The 16,911-nt window shown below is 45.0% G+C and overlaps 1 protein-coding gene across 1 annotated transcript in view; it reads right to left on the bottom strand.

Moving 5' to 3' along the window:
• Positions 1–15,119, bottom strand: part of ACOX2 (acyl-CoA oxidase 2) — a 50,611-nt gene extending 35,492 nt beyond the window's left edge. The window contains exons 1-5 of the mRNA XM_044003229.1: positions 14,969–15,119; positions 9,192–9,377; positions 4,523–4,685; positions 4,055–4,206; positions 3,514–3,621 (exon numbers count right to left, since the gene is read on the bottom strand). Of these exons, the coding sequence (XP_043859164.1) occupies positions 3,514–3,621; positions 4,055–4,206; positions 4,523–4,685; positions 9,192–9,351 (583 nt within the window). The 5' untranslated portion in view covers positions 9,352–9,377; positions 14,969–15,119. The remainder of the gene's footprint in view (positions 1–3,513; positions 3,622–4,054; positions 4,207–4,522; positions 4,686–9,191; positions 9,378–14,968) is intronic.
• Positions 15,120–16,911: the final 1,792 nt, after the last annotated feature.

Below are 16,911 nucleotides of genomic sequence, written 5' to 3'. Positions count from 1 at the left end.
GCTTTTAAAAAGGCTGGTAATACACATTTTAAAAGTGCACCATAGCTGTTCCTCCTTTTTTTGTGAGGCAATTGGGGTTAAGTGACTTGCCCAGGGCAACACAGCTAGCAACTGTCCAGTGTCTGAGGCCGGATTTGAACTCAGGTCCTCCTGAATCCAGGGCTGATACTTTATCCACTGCACCACCTAGCTGCCCCCAGAAGTTGTTTTCTATAAGGAAGAATAGCCGCTATTGGCCTAAGGGTTCCCATTTGTCTCTTCCATCTTCAAGCCATCCTCTGCATAGCTGCCAACATTGTTTTCTTTTTTTCTTTTTTACATGCCAACATTATTTTCTTAAGGTACAGGTCAGAACTCACCACTCCCCTCCTTGAGAATCATCAGTGGCTCCCTATTGCCAGGAGGCTAACATGCAGACTTGAAGCCTGGCATTTAAAATTCTTCCTAAGCTGAATTCATATGCTGCTTCTTCATAGTACTTCCCCTTCATGGTCTCGTCTTACGAAGTGTGTAGCCCAAACTTGGGTTTTGATTTCCCACTTCTAAACATTTGTCCCGTCATCTCACACCCTTGGAATGTTTAACACCTTTCAGGGATTAGCCCACAAACACTTAGGGTATCTTGGGAAAAGCTGGTTTGGGAGTTGGATGCCTTGGGCTTGAATCCCCAGCTATGTTTTGTCTGGGTGACCTCATAAAGTCCCTTTACTTCTTCTTTTTCTTTTTTTGGTGAGGCAATTGGGGTTAAGTGACTTGTCCAGGGTCACACAGCTAGTAAGTGTCAAATGTCTGAGGTCGGATTTGAACTCAGGTCCTCCTGAATCCGGGGCCGGTGCTCTATCCACTGCGCCATCTCGCTGCCCCAGTCCCTTTACTTCTGAACGAGGGTGGCGGCCTTGGGAGTGGGGAAGATTCTACTCCAGACTCGAGTCAGGCCTGTGTTCGAATCCTCCTCAGATGCTCTCTCACTGGGTGACCCTGGGCAAGTCACAGCCTCTCAACTGTAGAATAATAATAGTCCCTACCATCCAGGGTAGGATCGGGAGGGTTCAATGAAATATTTGTAAAGTGCTCTGCAAACATTGATTAAGATTTGGCAACTTTTTGGGTGTGTGGGATTGGGAAACTGGGTGATTGGAGGGATGGAGGGGCTGCCCACCCAAGTGGGGAAGTTAAAAGGGGGTGTGTGGGAGGGGGCTGAGTTCCCATCTGGCTTTAAATTGGTGATTTGGTCAAGGCATAATTAACACAGGAAGGGCAAAAGTACCACGAAATACAAAACGCCTTGAAGGTGGGGTCTGTAAATCCGCCACAGGAGATGGTGGGGATGGGAAGGGCAGATGAGTTGCATTCTGCATGGATGGGGAAGTTCTTCCATTGATGGGATCACAGTGGATAGAGCACTGGCCCTGGAGTCAGGCAGACCTGAGTTCAAATCTGGCCTCGGACACTTACTAGCTGTGTGACCCTGGGCAAGTCCCTTAAACCCAATTACCTCATCAAAAAAAAGAAAAAAGAAAAAAGAAAGAAAAGAAAAGAAAAAAGGAAAAAAGAGGTAAGTATTCTATTTAAGACCCTTTACCGTGGCCAACTTCTGGTCCCCTTGGAAAGCATGGGGAAGTCTGCCACCTAGTGTCCACAGGTAAGAACTTCCATTCTACCTTGGTAGCATGTCTATGATTGCTGATGACCTGTTTGGAATGATAAACCTTGTACTTATGTATTTTGGGGGAGTAAGTCTTGGAGGAGACTGTTCCATTCCCTGCCCTTGACTATTACCAAGAGTTCAGACTTCTCAAGGAGCTCATCGAGGTGCAAACTTGGTGTGAAAGGGCCTAAACACCTGTCTGCATCAATCAGTTGTCAGAGGCTTTAGGCAAAATATGAAAAATCCATGATCGGTTCAACAGGAGTGAGGACTGCTGGGTCTGAGCCACAGGAGAAATGTGTTCAGATCAGTAAAAGAGACTTGGTTACCCCCTGGGGCACCTGTATAAAGCCCAGGAGCTAGATTGGAATTGGGGTGTTGAGGGTCTGTCAGCGGAGAGAAAGGGCCCCGAGATCTGAACTGCAAAGAATCCAAAGCCCAGGGACAACAGACAAAAATAGAAAGAACAGGAAGAAAACATGGGCTGGGCTGTGGCAGAGGAAGGAGACTGAGGACCGCCGAGCCCACAGGCTTCTTGGAGCTGAAGTGGCCGGCTGGACCAGCCTCTCGAGGACCGAGCAGAGCTCCTGGAAAAGGCGGCGTCCCCCCAGCTTCTCCTGCCACCGCCTGCATTTTAACAGACACTGCCTGTCACACACTCAGCTTGCTGCTTTCCCCAAACATTGTCAGTCACCTGAATTTTTGTTTCAACCATAAAGAGGCTAGAGGATAACTAGAGATAAACACGAATTTAAATTAAGTCTGAGAGCCAAATCTCTGCCTAAATGTTGGGAATTTTCCTAACTGGGGCCTCAGTCATTTTAATTGGTCTCCTAACTTTTTGTTTGATATAAACTGCAGAGAAGGAAACCTAAAGAGATTATTTCACTGCTGGGCTTTAAAAAAGGGGGGGGGCTTGTTGTAATATTAGCTGATTATGTGGCTGATAAAATATCCAGAGAGAAAGAGGGTAGAGAGGAAAGGACAGCAGGGATTCCTGGTCAGCAGCAGATCTCAGTGACATCCATGTTCATGGGGTGGCACTTATAAATGTCCCTTGATAGAATGGAAGGTCTTCAAGGACAGGGCCACTTAATTACTGCTCGATCAAGTGAGTTGGCAACACTCCAAGGCCCTCTGTTTGAGAGTAGAGCCTGCGTCCTCACATCTGGATAGGGGAATCATCTTCTTCCGTTCTTCTATCCTCTGTGGGGCCTCGATATCCTCTACACCAGTGGGTGATAAGCTCACTCTTGCTCTGACTCCCGGATGGTTCTTTACTATAATAGCACAGAAGTGATAGTTTGGCTTATGATAAGAATGTTTTTTAAAAATTGCCTAAGGTGGAGGCAGCTAGGTGGCGCAGTGGATAGAGCACCGGCCCTGGATTCAGGAGGACCTGAGTTCTAATATGATCTCAGACACTTGACACTTACTAGCTGTGTGACCCTGGGCAAGTCACTTAACCCTCACTGCCCCGTTAAAAGAAAGAAAGGAAGGAAGGAAGGAAGGAAGGAAGGAAGGAAGAAAGAAAGAAAGAAAGAAAGAAAGAAAGAAAGAAAGAAAGAAAGAAAGAAAGAAAGAAAGAAAGAAAGAAAGAAAGAAAGAAAGAAAGAAAGAAAATTACCTAAGGTGTGGAGGCTTCATGCCAGAATAGGGAGTGCAGGGAGCCAGGAGCCAGGACACCTGGGTTCTGGGGCCATCTCAGTGGCTAACCCTGTATAACCTTGGGCAGAGCATCATGATAGGGCTGGAAGGGACTTGAGAGGCCAGTTAATGAGCTTGAGAGATGGGCAAGGTGAGGCCTGGAAAAGGGAAGAAGGATCTGGGGCACAAGGGGTAGGGGTGAAGGGCTGAATACTCACAATCTCCGGGCCACCACTTGGTTGCTGATAACGTTGGAGTGTTTAGCACAAACTCTTGGGTGGAAGCATCATAGGTGGCTGTTGTCTCAAGACCTTGAAGGTATGTCCCTTGGAGCCAAGGAAACCGAACCATCAATGAGTAAAGTTACTCTACTTGTATTAAAGGGGTTATTGTTGGGCAAGCCCACTGCTCCTCAGAGTTCCAGCTAGGGACTGGGTGTGCTCTCCTTTGCCCTTCCCATTTGTCACCATGCAGACTGAATCTCCAAGGAGAATAGACCCTCTCTTGGTCCTTAGCAAATGAGTTTAAGAAGGGGAGAGTCAATGTGAATGTAATATTTACAGCTCCTTAGCTGTCTCTATTAATGGTCTATAAGTAGCCCTGTTTGGATCAGGCAACCTTGGAAGTGAGATGGCCTCATCTCTGACTTCTGGGTTGCTTCTCAGGACTCCCCCAAAGTTGGTACCTGGCAACAGCTCTGGGCCAAGGCTGTGGTTTGTATCCTCCAAATTACACAGCCGACCACCTTCTGGGTCTTACCATGTCCCATTTCTGTCTGAGCGTAGGTTGCAATGATCTGGAAGTCCTCTGTCAGGGGGCCCCACTTCTTGATTTGTTCATCTGAACCCAGGCTCTTGAGGGCTTCTTGGAAGACTGAGTGTATGACAAAAGTCATGTCTCCTGCAAGGGCCCTGGAAGATACAAACATGCACATCAGGGGTTGGGCACAAGGTGGGCATGTGAAACCACGGTGGGGGTGGGGGTGGGTGCAGACAGGCTCAGAGGCACTCAGCACTCACTAACTGTCTCAGGATCAAGGGAATGAGCATTGAAGCCCTTACTTGTGTCAGGGGCTGAGCCAAGCCCTTTATCAATATCATCTGATTTCATCACACTCCACTGATGCTCTTGCCAAAATCTTAGCTTTGGGCTGCTGGGTTTGGGGGTCTTGTGAAGCAGGTGGCTTCACAAGACAGCCAGCTTCAGAGGCTGCCCCACGACCATCACCTGTATATATACTTTTTTTCAACACCATCTTCCTTCCAGCCTCTTTGCTTCATCAGCTTCTTGCAATGAACACTCTTCTGAACGGCAGCTTCATAGCGCTGGTTCTGGCTCATGAAATAAATGTTCTTCAGGATGAATATGGGATCGCTGTAAATGATGCTCTCTGCCAAACAGAGACAAGAGATCAGTCAGCAAATGACTCCTCTATACCTTGCAGTGATTTCCCGTGCATCTCCTGAATCGCTTGTTCCAAAAGGATGCTCTTCTCTCATTGTATCCTCATCACGTGCCCTGGAAGGTACACATGAGGGTAGGCATCCTAATCCCTCATTTTAATAAGGAACCCAAGGCTCACAAAGGTAGTCACTTGCCCAGAACTGTATGTCCCAAGGCCAAGAGCAGCTTTGGGGTTCACACCCAGGTTTTCTATTTGCTCCAATTCATCCTGCAATAGCAGTTTTCTTAGAGCACAGGTGTGCTCTGCTACTCAATAAACCCAAGTGCTTAGCATAGTGCCTGGCACATAGTAGGTACTGAATAAATGTTCAGTGATTAATTGATTCAAGTGGCTCCTAATTGTTGCTAGAGTCAAATGCAAATGATACCATCTGGCATTAAAAACCTTGTATTGCTTCCAGTCCTGTGATATATTACGGCCTTTCCCACCCTCTACTATCCAACCAAGCTCACCCTTTTTCCTGTTCCTTGTATACATGTCCTTTTTTTTTTTTTTAACTTTGTGTGCCCAGCACCTAGCACAGCTCCTGCCACCAAGCAAGCACTTAATAAATAATTGTGGATTGGTTACTGATTCATCAGACTTCCAATTCACTGTTCTTTCCACTGCACCTATGTACTTTAAATATTTATTCATTGAAAGCATTTCATTGATCATAAACTTAGTAACCATTAACAAACATGTTCAGAGGCATATAGAATTTTTTTTAAGATTGTAATGAAACCATAGAAGTTCTTGAAGCCCAGGTTTTTTGATGCTAAGGCTGGCCCTCTAATTGCTGTACCCTGTTGCTTCTCACTTGCAGGCAGAACTCTTTGTCATTTGTAGCTTTAAAATGTACATATTAGGAACAGCTAGGTGGCACAGTGCATAGAGCAATAGCCCCTGAACCTTAGGAGGACCCGAGTTCAAATTTGGCTTTAGAAGCTCAGTCTTTCTGACTCTAGGCTCTGTGCTCTGTACACTATAGTGCCACTTAGCTGCCCCAATTGTGGTTTTAAAATTTATTATTGTGGCTAACAGAGTTGTAATTTATGAATACATTATTGCTCTGCATCTAGTTTTTTCATCATATGTCACTTCGTAGTAGTTTCCCCTATTTTTTGTATACTTTGTATACTTTTTGTATACTTTGTATACTTTATACATATGTCCAAAGACGGAAATATCCTATTAGATTCACATGCCACAATCTGTTTGGCCATTTTCCAGGCATGTGGTGAAATATAAAGATAGCAGTCAGGATTAGTAGAAGCTAAGGCACCTGACTTCAGATCACAGCTTTGCCATTGACCATTTGTGTAACCAAAGCTTCTCTGTTCTCATCTCTAAAATGAGGGAGGTTGGACTAGATGGCAAATCGTAGTCTCTTATGATCTGTAATCAATCACTGGACATTTGGGTCATTTCCTTTTCTTTCTTTCTTATTTTCTTTTTTTGCTATTACAAGCATTATTGCTAGGAACAGTTTTTGTATAATTATCTTATTAACTTTGTATAATAATCTTACCAATAACATCTAGGAGTAGTCTTATGAGGTCAAAGAGCTTTAACACTTTTGCAACCCTTATCATATGTTGTTTTCAGAAAAGATTGCATCAATTCACAGCCACAGTAGGAGAGTCACAATGTACCTATTTTTTTTTTTTTAGCTTTATCAGCCTTCAACTTTATAATACTTAAATTATTTGTCAGCTTAATGTAAGGTAGTATCTAGAGTCCTTTTTTTTTTTTTTTGGCGGGGCAATGAGGATTAAGTGACTTGCCCAGGGTCACACAGCTAGTAAGTGTCAAGTGTCTGAGGCCGGATTTGAACTCAGGTCCTCCTGAATCCAGGGCCGGTGCTTTATCCACTGCGCCACTTAGCCACCCCTAGAATTCTTTTAATGTGCATTTTTATGATTGTTTGTTTGAATAGTTTTTTAGATGGTTACTGAAAATCTATGTTTCTGTGTTTGGAGAATGCCTGTTTATATATCCTTTGACCACTAATGATTTTTATTCTTATAAACTTGTATCCATTCTGCCTCAATATCAGATGTCAGTTAGAGATGGTTATAGCAAAGATCTTTTATCTAACTCTTACTATAATTTGCTAAATTATTCATTTTGTCAGAAGGGAATGCAATTGTCTTCATTTTACTACTACTTTTTATCTTGTCATAACTTTAACACTCTCCCATCCACACACTATACTCATCATAGTTCCTAAATTTTATGCTATTAACTAAGTCTTACACAAACCTAACTTCCCCGCCCTTCCTCGCATTTGAGATATGAGTATCTCTTTGGGATCCACCCTCCTTTCCACTTTACCCTCTTTGCCCTTTTTCCCCCTTGTGTTCTTTATCTGTAATATTCATAATAAAATTATTACTTATCTCCTTTTTAACTTCCCACCCCAAGCCCTTTAGGTCTTTCAGTTCTTAATTAAAGCAGTATTACTGTTATTTTGTTACACTCTTGTGATGATTAGAGATGTAGACTTTGAATATTAATACAATGGAATATCATTGAGCTGAAAGGAATGATGAACATGAAGAAATTAGAGAAACATGGGAATACTTACATGAAGTGATACAGAGTGAAGAAAGCAGAACCAAGAGAACACTATACACAATGTCTACGTCAATCTAAATAAAGTCAACACCAAGGGAAAAGAAAACTCAAATTTATATTGGTGCCATAGTATCAAAGTTAAAACATCTATCTTTTCTGCTAAAATTGGTCAACTACGGAAGTAGAAAATAGTATATAATTTCATTACAATTATGCTTTTGGTGGTTTTGCTTAAATTTTCAGGGAATGTACTTTGGAGTGGGGTTTATTTGGTTGTTTGTTGGGAAGTGTTTGTTTTGTTGGAGAAAAAGGAGAAAATCCAAAAATTAAGTCAAAAGTAGACTCTAGATAAAGGTTAAAATTGTTCCACCATAAAGCTTTGAATCCTTGTGGCAAAAACAGGGTATTGGATTATGAGTGCATGGGGAAGGCACCCTGCATAGTATTTACTAGTCATTATGACCTTTCTATTTCTGGCTTCTTTCCATGCTTAGTTGTATACCATATATTTTGTGATATCATTTCACCATTTCATTCATTCTCTTTAGTTATTTCTTATTTTTATTATTTTTCCTTGAACCACTCACTGGTTTTTGTTTGTTTGTTTTTTGCAGGGCAATGAGGATTAAGTGACTTGCCCGGGGTCACACAGCTAGTGTCAAGTGTCTGAGGCCAGATTTGAACTCAGGTCCTCCTGAATCCAGGGTCAATGCTTTGTCCACTGTGCCACCTATCTGCCCCACCACTCACTGTTTAGTATAATCTTTATTTAGATATGTATCTTTTGTTCATTTCCCTCATTAATCCCAATTTTTAATACATTATGTTCTGTAAAGGACTTATGAATTATTTACACCCCAGAACATCACATGGTTAGTTTTCATAAAAGTATCAAGCAATGAAGAAAAACAAAATCTATTCTTTAAAATTCCTATCAGTAATTACCACAAATTTATCAAATCTGATTTCCAACATTCTGCTTAGTTATCTTAATTTTTGATTTGTCAAAATCTGAAAGTATTAGGTTCAAATCACCTATCTTACTATATAGGTCTTTTGCTTTTCATTTAGCTTTTTCTTTAAGTATCTGAATATTATATTATTTGGTGTATATATATATATACATATGTATATATGTATATATAAATTTGTATATATTGTTTCATTATGTATGGTACTTTTATATTATAGTTTCCCTGATTGTGTCTCACTTGACAGTATTTTTTAAAAACTGTCACCTTATCCAAAATCATAATTAAACCTGCTTTTTTTACAGGGGAACTGGAGGTTCATTTGAAATAGAATAAACTTTTTTTGGGGGGTGTCTCTACTTGATATATTTGAGAGGAGCCAGGTTCTCTCATTCTGCTCTCTGCTAGGAGGTGGTATTCACATGACAGACTGGAAAGTGAATAGATGTGGCTTTTTCCCTTAAGGGTCCATGCATCCCATGCTCTGCATGCCTGTGGGAAAGAAGGCCGGATTTGGAGTCAAAGGTCCTGTCTTCAAATTTTGACTGACACTTGCTACCTTTGTGATTATTGGCAAATTGCTTCACCTTTCTTGAACTTTAGTTTCCCCACATGTAAAATGGAAAGTATGAGGATTACAGGCTTATTGTGAAGATCAAAAGGGGTGAGGTATGTAAAAGGGCTTTTTTAAACCTCAAAGCACCATTTCTGAATTATTATTGTTGTGATCACATCACATTGCCTTCTATAACATTGCATTCCTAGAAATGTCTGTATTTTAATAGAGGTTCTTTTGAATCATGGACTGCCTGGACAGCATTAATCTTCAGTTAGGAAATTTGGCGTAGGGTATTTTTGGGCAAAGGAGAAGTGAAAGGAGAAGATAAAAAGGTAGTCTCACCAACTTGTCTCCGTTTCTGGGTAAATTCTGCACCGCCATCTAGGATGTTTGTCAGTCTCTCAACATTGAATGATTTGTTCTGCCTCTCAATGTCCAGGTCAGGATTCACCCTTTTGTTCCAGGTACTCCTAGGTGTCGTGCTGTAGATCTGGTTGGCCATTTTGAGAGGTTTTTGGTCCCAGCCTTCTGCAAAAGAAAGGGCCTAATGTACCTAGTCAGCTCTGGCTTGCCTCCGTGCCCTAAGCTTACCCTCCACAGCTGCTCTACCCCTACAGAGGAGGAGTAAGCCTAGTGGTAAGGCAAGAGGGGATAGTAAAGAGTAGCTGGTGCCTTTTGACATCTGGAGAAGTGTCAGAGCAGGACTGACCCAAGGATAACCTGGTCACTGATGGAACCTGGGGAAAAGCCACTGCCTGGGGCCAAAGCTCCACCCAGCATCTCTCCAATCATTCCCTGCCCACGTAGGGACACTGATTTGTACAGCTGGTATACAATTTATATTTGGTTTCTAAGACAAATCAACCACAAAGAAAGGCAATGAAAGCAGTACTAAAAATGACAGGGATGATCTCATCACAGGATTGTCAATTTGAAGCTGGAGGATGCCTTGAAGACCTTACAGATGAGGAGCTGGGGGTCCAAAGAAGCTCAGTTATTTGTCCAGGACCATGGGGTTGGCAAGTCACTGAGGCAAGATTTGAACCCAGATCCTCCTGATTCTAAGTCCGCATGAAGTCCCTTGAAAGGCAGCATAGTGTAGAGATCTGTATGCTGGACTTGGAGTCTAGACCTGACCTTTGACACTAGCTGTTGACTATGGGCAACTCAGCCTGTCTGAGATTCAGTTTCCTCATCTATAGAGTTGGGACTGTTAGTCAAATCAAGAAGCATTTATTAAGCACCTACTATGTGTCAGGCACTGTGCTAAGTAAGCATTGGAGGTACAAAAAGGGTCAAAAGACTGGTCCTCCTCTCAAGGAGCTTATTGTTTGTCCTTTGTTTTCAAAGAGGGGCAATGACATCACTGGATGATGTCTTGACTTGTGCCTGAATTGGATTTAAGTGAGGTAGAGCTGCACAAAGTTATCAGCCTCACTCTCTCTTTCAGGGTCATCAAAGTCCAGTGGCATGACAAAGGTCAGGACAGCTGGGGTGGGCCAGGATGCAGTGAATGACCTCGGTATCTTGGATGCCTGACTAAGCTCTAAGTGCTCCACAGCCCCTGTTTCAGCTGCCTTCATGGCCATTGGAACACATTGTTCTCATCCTCCCAATATGCTGGGAAAAGTCTTCCCATGCTTGGTGTTGACATTCCTCTAACTTACTGCCAGTTGGTTACTCTCCACCTGGTTTAGTCCATTTGCCAAGACAGTTTACCAGGACGTGGCCACTGTGCATGCTACAGCTTCTTGGAGCCACAAGGGACAGTTGAGTGTGAGGTAGACTCCAAAGGTGGATGAGCAGCCCTGAAAAGAGCTTGAGGCAAGCCCTCACACTAGAGATGCTAGTGCTCCATGAACACCCCACATCCAAGATATACAAAAGAGGGAGAGATGCCAAAAGCACAGATCTCAGACCTTACTTATACTGAAAAAGGTGACACAGAGAAGATCAATAACAATGAGCCTCTATGGTTACTCTGCCATCTCTACACAAACTTTTAAGAGTCATCTGCAGGGGGCAGCTAGGTGGCTCAGTGTATACACTGAGTACAGTACTGGCTTTGGAGTCAGGATGACCTGAGTTCAAATTCAGCCTCAAACACTTGACACTTACTAGCTGTATGACCCTGGCAAGTCACTTAATCCTCATTGCCTCACCCCCCCCCCAAAAAAAAGAGTTATCTGCATGTGAATCACTCTTGATGACAATATTAGTAAGAACTAACAATGTTTCCCAAATGCACAGACTGGCTGTGTGACCTTAAGTAAGGCATGTTGCTCCTTGGGACTTTAGGTGACTCTGAGGTTCTAAGCTGCAGAGAACGGGCCAACCTGAATTGGCAGAGGGAGTTTCCACAACTTAAAAAAAATACATTTTAGGGGGCAGCTGAGTGGCGCAGTGGATAGAACACTGGCCCTGGATTTGGGAGGATCTGAGTTCAAATCCAGCCTCAGACACTTAACACTTACTAGCTGTGTGACCCTGGGCAAGTCACTTAACCCCAATTGCCTCACTAAAATAAAAACAAAAACAAAAACAAAATACATTTTACCAGGGGAGACAACACATATTTATAAAAAGGCAGCTGGGTGGCTTAGTGGATAGAGCGCTAGGCCTGGAGTCAGGAAGACTCATCTTCCTGAACTTAAATCTGGCCTCAGATACGTACTAGATGTGTGACCCTGGGCAAGTCACTTCACCCTGTTTGCCTCACTTTCCTTATTTGTCAAATGAGCTGGAGAAGGAAATGACCAACCATGCCAGTATCTTTGCCAAGAAAACCCCCAATGGGCTCACAAAGAGTCAGATACAACTGAAACGGCTGAATGACAACAAAATATGCAAAATAGATATACGGTGATACTGAAAATATTGGAAGCTGGTAGTATTAGGAATTCTAAAAGGTCTCAGGGGTAAGGTGGGAGTAAGTTCTAGGCATGAGGCATAGTCTGTGCAAAGGCCTGGAGAAAGGAAATGGAGTTGATGATATACATCAGGAACTGTAAGGCCAGAACGGACTAGAACCACGCTTCTCAATTATGACCCTGCAGGGGATCTAGGAGATGAGTAACTATTTTCATAATAATTCTAAGACATTTTCACTTTATAATACATTCAATATGGACAGATAGAACCCACATAAGCCAAACTCTTGGGGGATGGAAGGAGTGTCTTCACTTTGAGGAAATCCTAAGACCAAAGTGGGAGAATTCCTGCACCAGACAAGGGAGTGGGTGAAGGGGAGTTGTCATGGGGAAAATGGGGTAAGGGTTAGGGGTTTGGGGTCCTTAGGAATTCCTCTTTAAAGAATTACACCCTCTTGCACACAAAAGCAGTTAGAATAAGATGGTAGTTTATTTCGGGTCAAGGGAAGGGAAGGGAAACCATGAAAGAAGTCCTTAGACTTCTCATGGGGAGAAAGGCATGGCACAGAGAGTATGGCTCTGAGATACCAATTTCATTGAGCAGGAGACAGGCAGGTACTTTTATAGAGGACTGATGGGGTGACCATCTGACTGTGGAAAGTTCCCTGAGTGAGGGAGGACCCTCCCCCACTGGTGGTGGCTGGAGGTGTTGGGTAAGGAGTGGCTGCAGATCTCTCAAGCCATCTCCTCAGGACACAAAGGAAGCAGTCACACCTAATCTTATCGCCCCAGGGCTGAGGGAGACTAGAATGAAGGGTGGGGGTCAGGGAGCTAGCTCAGTCCAATCTGGTTCCACTTATTTCTCTAGGCGGGTCTGTCTTCTGGTTTAGTTTCTCAAGGAGAAGGTTCTTTGATGTGCCCCAGAGAACTTCTGGGGTGCCCTGGGCCCATAACAGGAGTCATCTCCCAGAAGGCCTTTGGTTCCCTACAGCAGGGCTTCTTCAACTTTTTCCACTTGTGACCCCTTTTTGCCTGAGAAATTTTTACAGGAGCCGGGGTATATAGGTATAGAAAATAGGTCTACAGAACCTTTTACTGTTGTCAAATGTTTTGCAACCCCCACATTCAGTTACAGGACCCCATATGGGGAACCCAAAGTCTCTGTGCTGCTATGAGGTTCCCCACCACAACCCAGGTGATAAAGATGAGGACCGTCCGGAATGCTCTATCTCTGACACATCCTTGCTCTGACACGCTTGGCAAGTGGCTTACCCTCCCTTGACTATCTCTCTCTCTTTTTTTTCCTTCTTTCTTTTCTTTTCTTTCTTTTTTTTTTTTTGGCAGGGAAATGAAGGTTAAGTGACTTGCCCAGGGTCACACAGCTAGTGTCAAGGGTTTGAGGTTACATTTGAACTCAGGCCCTCCTGAATCTAGGGCCAGTGCTTTATCCACGGCACCACCTAGCTGCCCCCTGACCATCTCTCTTAAGACTACAAGTAGCAGAACAGGCAAGTCAGTTTCCATTGCTGGAGGGACTTCTCTCACCCAGAATTATTTATGTCCAGGAAATCACCTTGTCCAGTAAAAACAAAACAAAACAAAACCCATGAATTCAATAAATGCTAATTAAGCACCTACAATGTGCAGTGCTCCTTGATAAGGTGCTTGAAAAGGGGGGAACCCCCAACAAGCAAGCATCTGGAGTCCTGCAATGGGCTAGGCTAATTCAGTGAAGTATTGATTGAGTGCTAGATGCTGGTCCCTCAAGGCTCTCTCATTCGTAATCTGGGTGCAGTGTGTAAGTGTACATAGATTTTTTTTTTTTTTTTGGTGAGGCAATTGGGGTTAAGCAACTTGCCCAGGGTCACACAGCTAGTGTTATGTGTCTGAGGCTGGATTTGAACTCAGGTCCTCCTGAATCTAGGCTGGTGCGCTATCCACTGCGCCACCTAGCTGCCCCTAAATGTATATAGATTAGTGTTATCCTGCAGTGATTCTGGTACCTGAATGAAGCTTGGGATTCTAATAGGTAGAACAAGAGCATCGCCCCTTTGAGTCTCTCCCTTTAACAACATTCTACACCAAGCTCCTAACTGCACCTGGAGTGGAATAGGCACACCTTGGGGGAGGGAGCTGTCGGAGTCCTTCACAATCTGACCCTGGCTTATCTAGGCAGGCTGGTTTGTTCTTTCCCCTCCCACCTTCTATGTTCCAGTCCCGCTGGCCTATGGGTTATTTGCTGTGCACAATATTCTGTCTCCGAACTCCATGCCTTTGCTGAGCCTGGAATGCCAGGTCCACCTCTTGGAACTCCTCCCTCCTTCGGAGCTCAGGTTTGGTGTCCCCTCCGACTGGGGGAAAGGGGTTTCCTGATTGCCCCCATCCTGAGTGCCCCTTTCCTCTCTCCCCAGGACAATGCCAACTCCCCAGGAGCAGGGACTGGTTCATTTTTTTCTGGGCATCCCCAGCTTCAGGCACAGTGCTTAAGAAAGGTAAACATTCCATGAATTGAACAGAACCCACCCACAAAAGTAACTCTTAGCTTTCCAAGTGAGGGATTGCTAAAGGGCCGCTGTGGGAATGGGGTAGGTGCTGGATCCAAACACTGATCTCCAGGAAGTTAAATTGTTTATTGTGGTTCCCAGGAGGCCAAACACCTTTGCTCTTTGGAGGGGCCATAGACAGGAACCCTCCCCTGGGCGATCACAGAATCAGAGATTTAGACCCCAAGGCACCCCATCCCTGCCAAAGACCCCTCATTTTACTAAGAAGGAAATGCAGACCAAAGGGTAACAAGAGATGGACTCTGAGCCACATCATTCAACATCTTCATTTAGAGAAGAATAAACGGGCCCAGAGAGGAGAGACGGGCAGGCCCACGTCACCCAGGGAGGAAGAGGCAGAGACAAGATTTGAACCCGGCTTGCTCGAGTCCAAATTTCGCCCTCCTTCCAGTCAATTTCCCGCAGGGTCGACAGGAATCCTGCCCTGTCCTTTATTTATCTCCCCTCCCCGACACCGCTCGGAAAGTTATTCAGATAAAACAGATTCTGGGGATCCCTGGGAGCCAGGACCACGTGGTCTCTGCTACGTGAACACCCTGCCTGACTCCCGGAATGGGATTCCCGACCTTGGCGGTGCTTGGCTTCCCCTCGGTGTCCCCAATTCCTCTTCTGCTCCCTCCACCCCCATCTAGTGCAGCTACAGCTGGGGGTCCCCGGGGGACGGGGTGTCGGGGAGCCCACAGACCTGATCCGGGTCTCCGCAGCGGGATGCCAGCTTCCAGCCCTGCTGCCGGCCTTCTCGGCCTCCGAGAGCGAAGCGCTCCCTTATCCCGGGGGAGCCAGAGGGGCGGGCATCGGAGTCTCCTCCTCCCCAGCGCCTCGCCAGGCGCAATAGGAGACCACAGATTCCATTCTCCCTGAACTGGAACAGCTGAGCCCGGGCTGGCTCCGCGAGGGGTGATGACTCACCGCCCTGTGAGCCAGTCAGAGGCAGAGGGCAGCAGCGGCCCCTCGCCGGGCACGGCAGGGCGAGGCGAGGCGGCAGGAGGCAAGCTCAGCACCCCGACCCGGCGACCGGGGCATTAACTTGGGGTGCAGATGCCCCCCTCTCTCGTTTCTGTTTCTCTGTCTATCTCTGCTTCCCTGTCTCTCTCTTTCTCTGTCTCTTTCTGTCTCTGTCTGTCTCTCTGTCTCTTTCTCTGTCTCTGTCTGTCTTTCTGACTCTCATTCCGGATGATCAAGGGTCGTAGAGATATGGACCTGAAAGGGACACTTTCCAGGGGCCCCAGGGCAGGGAGACTTCTCTGATCCTCAGTTTCTCCATTTGGAAGATAGGTTTAATAATAGCAACTGCCTCACAACTCCCAGGGTGGTTGTGAGAATCAAAAAGTTTCTTAAGCACGATGTAAGCCTTAAAATGCCACGAGAAGGGCAGCTATTCCTGTTACTGATTTAGTTCAACTTCTTCATTTTGTGGATGGGGAAACTGAAACACAGAGACAGGAATGTGTCTTGCCCAAAACTCAGAGGGTCTTAAAAAAAAAAAAGGTTCTTGACACATGCTCAGGGACTCCAGATGTGGTGTGCTTTCCCACTGCAGTCTGGGTGTACGTTATCAACATTAATGTACATGGAGTAAATGGACTGAGTTGTTTTATAAAAAGTTTACTGATGGATTTTTTCACCAGTCACTTCCCAGCATCCTCTCTCCTTCTATAAACAGAACGCTTTAACAAGAGCAACAGCAACAGTAACGGTTTAGCCTGTGTGTGCCTGCCCTCCTGTAGTTGTGCCCCATCTCTCTCTCTCTCTCTCTCTCTCTCTCTCTCTCTCTCTCTCTCTCTCTCTCTCTCTCTCTCTCTCTCTCTCTCTCTCTCTCTCAGAGAGCAATGAGGGTAAAGTGATTTACTCAGGGTCACACAGCTAGTAAGTGTCAAGTGTCTGAGGCCGGATTTGAACTCAGGCCCTCCTGAATCCAGGGCCAGTGTTCTATCCACTGTGCCATCTAGCTGCCCCCCGTCCCGCAATCTCTCTTGAGAATAGAGATCCCCTCTTCCTCTTCAGCCAGTTCTCAGGACTGCACTTAAGCCTTGTGTGTGATCTCAATGGCTTTTATCGTGCTGTTGGTTCCTGCTGGGAAAGGATGTAGATGGGTCCCCTTATTTTCCCTGCTTTCCTTTCATACCAGTCTTAAGTTAACTTGAGCAGCGTCTGACTTGACAGTATGGTTCCATTGCATTCACATGCCGCTGTTGGTTCAGATGCCATCTGGGGCATCTCTTGGGATCCATGTTTCCAGTTTTTTTGCTACCACAAACAGCATTCTTCTGAACAAACAGGAGGGTGAATGAAGGGCCTTGAGTTCATGCTTCATGTGGCTCTGTTGAAGGAATGGGGGCTGCTGAGCTTGGAGAGAAGACTGGGGTGTGTGGTGGTAGTGGTGAGTTGTTTGTCCTTAATTCTTTTTTTTTTAAACTTTTTTTTTTAACAGGGCAATGAGGGTTAAGTGACTTGCCCAGGGACACACAGCTAGTGTCAAGTGTCTGAGGCCGGATTTGAACTCAGGTACTTCTGAATCCAAGGCCAGTGCTTTATCCACTGTGCCACCTAGCTGCCCCCATCCTTTATTCTTCTTTTTTTTTTTTAGTGAGGCATTTGGAGTTAAGTGACTTGCCCAGGGTCACACAG

Source organism: Dromiciops gliroides, chromosome 1, assembly GCF_019393635.1.
Source record: "Dromiciops gliroides isolate mDroGli1 chromosome 1, mDroGli1.pri, whole genome shotgun sequence".
Classification (NCBI taxonomy): Eukaryota; Metazoa; Chordata; class Mammalia; order Microbiotheria; family Microbiotheriidae; genus Dromiciops; species Dromiciops gliroides.
This window is presented reverse-complemented; position numbering and strand designations above follow the sequence as displayed.